The 6000-nt window shown below is 49.6% G+C and overlaps 1 protein-coding gene across 3 annotated transcripts in view; it reads right to left on the bottom strand.

The window, feature by feature from the left end:
• The window catches only part of UNC13B (unc-13 homolog B), a 219152-nt gene continuing 213488 nt past the window's right edge, over positions 337-6000 (bottom strand). The window contains exons 35-40 of one of the 3 annotated variants that reach the window (XM_005683831.3): positions 5912-5992; positions 4815-4962; positions 3306-3362; positions 2408-2500; positions 2072-2231; positions 1602-1907 (exon numbers count right to left, since the gene is read on the bottom strand). In XM_005683831.3, the coding sequence (XP_005683888.2) occupies positions 1622-1907; positions 2072-2231; positions 2408-2500; positions 3306-3362; positions 4815-4962; positions 5912-5992 (825 nt within the window). In that variant the 3' untranslated portion in view covers positions 1602-1621. Of the gene's footprint in view, positions 1908-2071; positions 2232-2407; positions 2501-3305; positions 3363-4814; positions 4963-5911; positions 5993-6000 lie in introns of all 3 variants that reach the window. The other 2 variants (XM_018052117.1, XM_005683832.3) reach the window with 2 other exon arrangements.

Genomic DNA, 6000 nt, shown 5'->3' with positions numbered 1-6000 from the left:
GTGATAACCTTTCCTCGGGCGCCACCTTCGGGTGCCTCTTTCTCACCATCGCTCCGCAGCCGTCGACTCCAGGGAACGGCCGCCATCTTAACGCACCTTTCTGCGCAGGTGCCCGGGAGCCCAGAGAGAGCCCCGCCTCCCGCCACACCCCTCATCCTCACTTCCGCCGCCCACCACGGCCCCTTTCTCAGAAATCTGCCCTTTCCCCTAGCTGTGTTAGGCTCCTCCGCTTGTGACTGCAGAGAGGAGGAAAGAGCCGCTGGTCTAAATCTATCATTATATTAGAAAGTCATTTCTACAGCTTTCCACACTTTACTGGAATTACCAGATCCCAAAGGCTGCTACAAGATAATTTATTACAGACTAGTCAATAATTTCTTGTGACAATGGCACATACAATTTAAAACAGCAAAGATGCTTCGTTTCTTGTTTCATGTAATGGCTAATGCAGAGTCCTCAAGAAGTCCAAGAGGCTGCTATGAGGATACTGAAGGATCATGTCACATCTGTGGGCAAGGGCCTGGGAAGTGCACAACTCCCCGGGAGTGTTGAGCCCCCCTCCCCCTCTGCTCCCCATCCCTCCACCCCCAATCTAGCCTGTACGGAGGGATCACAGTCTAAGTTCCTTCTGTAGAGTTGAATGGTTTATGAGGGGGAGAGCAGCTGACCTAAATGAAAGGGAGTGAGGACAAAAGCTGGATTCTGTCTGCAAGGGGAAGGACCACCAGAAGGCAGTGGCCATAGCTGAATAGGACTCCTTCTAGACTGATTTCCACAATTTTTGGCTTTGTTCAGGGCTTATCTATGAAGAAGCCCTCTCTCCTGGATTCTTCAGCTAGCTCTCAGATATGTATACTTAAGAGCCTCTCATGTCCTGAAGCATCACTCCCCTTCCTAAAGGAGTGAGGTAGGGAGACTCCTGGGCAGGTGGCCCCTGGTGCTTGGGTTCCAAAGAAATTCTGCTCAGGCCTCTGAAGCACCATGTGAACCTGGTTCTACTCATGAGAGCTAATCTGGGGGAAGGGATTAGCATAGCTCATTGCTGAAAGGTATCTTGTTCAGTCTCAATGCCCTGTACTCACTTGAGCTACTCTACACTGCTGGGTTCTGCTCAAGGGATGGTCTGCATTCTATTCTGTGTGTTCCTGCTCTGGCCATACTCCAGTTCAGACTACAGGGCTCAGGAATTACCTGTAGACTCAACGGATTACTTACCTAATTAGGCAAAAGCTCCAGGCCCTCTAAACGTGTTCCTCTAATGATTGGTACATATGGATCTAACTGGATTAGGTGTGGTATGGAGAGGGGGAGAAAAGGGGTGTGGGAGTGGAAGGATCTCTACCAAGAATGGCTGACACTCTCAGAAATGTCTTCCCCTCCATGAAAAAATCTCCCTGTGTGGTAAGCCCCATAGCCCAGCTCCTAGCACCACAGACCTGCTGGTCAAGGATTCGGACCCCTTCTGTGAAAAGCCACACTCGCATCACCAGATTTTCCCTTACACTTTCCTAACTGAATGAATCAGCCTCTTGACTGAGGATCTAAGATGACTATGTAGTAACTCCCATTATCCCTGGCTTGTGGAACTGGTGCCCTCTGGTTGGCACAGGAGCCTGGGTGCTCAGCTCCCCTCTTCCATGGAACGAGACTCCGATTTGAGCTTCACAAACTCCCGGGCCACTTCATCATTGCTCCTCTGAGACAGAATCCGGAGAATGGTCACGCCTGTCTCATCCATGTGGATCTTCCGGCCCAAGGGGCACCAGCAAGCACAGCTGCCCTTGGCTGCCACATCCCTCAGAGGCATCACAGCCAGCCCCAGCACACGGTCCTCCCGGGCAAAGCAGTAATCCTTCACACATATCTGCAACTCATAGGCTTCTGGCCCCTCTTCATTTCCCAGGAGGCTGTGAGGACAGGGCAGATGGAAGATAGGAGACCAGAGATGAGGGCGTCCTCAAATGAATTCACTCCAGACACCATCCAGCCCATCCCTTCTCTCCTCTCTTAATTCTTACTCCACAGATCACCCCCATCCCAAAGTCCTTTAGATCCCCCAACCATAACTTACAAGTGAAACGTCTCGTTGTACTTGGGAGCCCAGTTGTTACTTTTTGACTTGGTTGTGAACTTCCTCTTTTTATCACTTTGGTGAGGGCCAACCATGGTGACTTCAACAAAGGGCCGGAACATACCTGCCGTCTGCCACTTGAGGTCATTGGCAGCCACCACTACACAAACATGGAAACCTGTGAGGCAACCCATCACGCATTCCCAGTTCTTGAGCCCCCAGGTGGGATTCCCCTTGGAGGAGGGCTAAGCTGAAGGACTGGGATAAGCAGTGCCTTTGACTGATAGGGCCACTGGGCAAGAAAAGGTCTCAAGCCTGTGCATCCATGCCACTCACCTTTCACTGTGACCTTGTGCTCCCCAGTTCCAGGATGTGTAAACAAGTCCACCTGAATAGAGACTTCTCCCACAGGATCATCCACACCGGACCCTGGCGGGCAGAGGGACAGATGGTTCCCTATTGGAGAACTTGAAGACTTTAGGCCCAGTTACTCCAGGTAAAACCAAGAGCTGGGAGGCTACTATCCTACACCCTAAAGCAAGAAGCAGTCACCCACAGAAGCTATGGGGATGTGAGCCACAGGGAAAGGAAAAGAAAGGGGATGAAGAATGAGGCTGTGTATAAAAATACAAGTCAGGGTGACAACATTTTTGGTGAAATTTCTTCCAAAACTACAACTGGAATCTCTCAGGTTCTCCAAACTTCTCTTATCTCCTGGGCTAAAGAATTTTTCATTGAAAGATGTTGGGAAAGAACAGTGCTGCCATCCTATATTTTAGTCTGAGAATTGTGTCCACCCCATGGTTTCTCAGCAGAACAATGCGGATCCCATCTAGCCCAAAGCAGCACCTTCCCACCTATGGGCTGCCCTGCACACAGTGACTTCTTCCTACTCAAACCTGGACCTCTCCACACACAGCTCTCCAGTGCCCCCTGGCCAATCTGCAGGCTCCCCTCAGTAGAGGCTTCACTTTATTTTGGGAAAACCCCAGTACCCTGCACCCCAGATAAAATTTTTTTTGTCCTCAGATGGAGAGGTGGGGGAATTCTGAAGACAACTATTGTTAACCCCATCTCGGACTGTACAAATACACTGCCTATCTCTGAGACTTGGGCTAGAACTTCTGACCTTTGACATCTGGTTCCCTCAGCCCCACCTGAAGCAGCTCATTTTAGTTCACAGGGGACAGTGTTAGCCCGTATTAGATTCACATCTGCACAGTGTATAACATACCCTTTTCCGGCTGAATGTCCTCATTAGCAGTAAACCTAATACCTTTCCCATCATGCACTGAGTGAGGACAGGCAAGTCAAGAGGTAGCAGCAGTAGGACAGAGAAAGAAGAATCAGTTAGAGTCTAAGAAGTTCACAGGCATTCAGAGCAGCTCTACACATATTCTGAGGGAGCACAGAGGTGGAGCAGAGTGCAGAGAGGAGTCTAAGAACTGGGGCCAGTGAATGCTCCAAATTATACTTAACAGTTTGCACATCAATGAAATCACAGACAGAGGCAGTAGAAAATACAGCAAGTTTCTGAGACCGGCAGGACACAATAGAGAAAGCTGTAGGCTCTAATTTCCTAGGCTCTAAATGACAAAGCAGTGGGTAGAACACACACACACAACTGCAGACTCCCTGTGGTCACCGCTCTTGCCTGGTCTTACTTCCTATGTGCCCAGTCCAGCCTCGCCTCATCTTTATATCTAGCTCAAAGCTCAGTGTCTCTGAAAAACCTTTTAGATTAACTCCTAGCCTCGCTGATGTTATGGACCTTTACACATACTCATCTCTGTGAAAGATCCCCCTATCTTGCTGAGCAAGGCTCATTACTCCTTTTGCTCTTTCTTCTCACTCTGGGCTTGAAATAAGAACACACGTGGAAAATGAAACAGTATTGCAGGTTCCCCTGCATTTTTTCACCTTCCATCAACCCCATCCTAACTGCTCAGATTCCCACCCTCTTCCAATCTGGGTCAGTTCACAGCTCAGTAAGGCTTAAGCCTTCCCACCCCCAGGCCCCTGCCAGGTTCACTCCTCCAGGCAGCATGCCTAGGTTTCCCTGGAAGGAGCAATTAATGATTGCACCTTGAAGGTCCTTCCCAGGAGGACCTCCTCAGGATCAGGGTCTAAATTTCAGTCTGAGCCGTGTTTGTGCAGATGTGTTTTGTTATGGATGGGCCTGCCTGGAGACAGGGAGGGGTTCTGAGAACTGAAAATCGTTGGGAGGGAACCAGCTGCCTCGGTGCCCCGTGCACTAGCATCATACATGAGGCTGGAACCTCAGGTCTGTACAGCCCTGTGATCCGTACCCTCCTTTCAAGTCCTCCCACAGATCACCCCTCTTAGTCTTCTTCTCATTCACACTGGAGAATCTGGGAAATCTTTGGCTCCCAAAGCTATAAGACTTCGTGAGTATCTTAACCACTCATTCTCAAGGCTTCCTCACACATTTTCCCTATCAAACAGGGTATCCTGCTTGAGGTCAACATACATGCACTGGCCGGATGATGTTGGGAAATGAAAGCTCAGGCACATCTCCCAGATCTCTGGGATTCCTATCTGGTATGAGTCTGGGGTAGGTAGGGGTAAGTACTGGGGTCCATCAAGAAAATCCTGATGTCTGTATGTGAAGGGCTTTCTGAAGAAGTACCTGGAGCCTCCCTGAGGGCTACAGGAGACTGACTCCCTAGGGGCAGAGACATAGCAGGGAGGAGAGTGGGGACCCAAAACCCTTGGGCCTTACCTTGGGCAGTCTGTGAGCGCACAAAGGTCTTGATGAGGGTGTCTGTGGTCTGTGTGTACAGAGATAGGGCATAGCGCAGGGACTGCAGATCTGGGCTCTTCTCCAGGAAGGTTTTCTTCAGCCCGTTGCCTCCGGCATGAAAGTATTGCTGAAAGACAAGAATAACTGCTACTGCGTCATCCCCCTTCAGAGAGGCAGCTCCCCAACAATATCCTCAGAGAAAGGACATCCAAGCACAGGCCAGCAAAGATGCCAGAAGAGGACCGGGAGTCATTCAATAAACAAGATCAGGAATGCCACACAGAGCCAGGGTCACAGTCTCTCAGGTGCAGAGTCTTATGTGAGTATCTAGCAGGAGTGGTAACGGATAGCCATACTTCTGGATGTGATGTCTGATGGATGAATCTATATGGACAGGCACAGATACGGGACAGAAGCTTTTCAGGCAGAAGCTTTTCAGTCAGAAGTGGTGCTTTACTCTTGGGAACCCTTAGAGCACTTTATACCTATGACCTACCTCTGTCCCCAGTGCCCTGAATCACAGCCCATGTGTACCTGCCTTATTACCACCTTATACCAGGTGATAGTTTGGTTATCACCAAATTATACCAGAGTATCCTGATGCAGGAACCATATCTGATTCTCTCTGCATCCTTCCTAGTGTATAGTGCCTAAACACATGTTGTCTGGTTGAATAAATGAATGCATTGTAGGGGAAAAAAAACCCTTTGAAACCCAAATGATTTTAAACATAAATGAAGAGGTTAGCCCGATCTGGGATATTGGATCTGGAAGATTAATTCCCAGTGGGAAATATTCCAGAATGACAACGAAGTTACTAAGTGAACTGATGTGTCCTCAGAAGCCAAGAATAAATGTTCCAGGTCTTTGGTGATTCATCTGAGGCCACACAGGAGGTACCATTTTGGTTGCTCCCAAGAGGAATGTGGACGTAACAGAGAAAGATACAGACACAAAACCCACTCTCTCCTGGATGCGGGGTGGCAACAGCCTGAGGGACCCCTAATCTGGCCAAGCAGAATGCCAGGACCAAGAGGGTAGGGTAGGAAGGCAGTATGGAGGAGGGGGTCCTCCACCTTGATGGTGTCCAGGGCGAGGTCAAGGACAGCACACTGCTTTGGAGTCAGATTCCGTGTTTCCTCTCGCACCATGTGGTCCTGGAGCC

The sequence above is a fragment of the Capra hircus genome, chromosome 8 (genome assembly GCF_001704415.2).
Source record: "Capra hircus breed San Clemente chromosome 8, ASM170441v1, whole genome shotgun sequence".
In the NCBI taxonomy this organism is placed as follows: Eukaryota; Metazoa; Chordata; class Mammalia; order Artiodactyla; family Bovidae; genus Capra; species Capra hircus.
The sequence above is the reverse complement of the archived record's forward strand: the minus strand, read 5'-3'. Positions and strand labels throughout refer to the sequence as shown.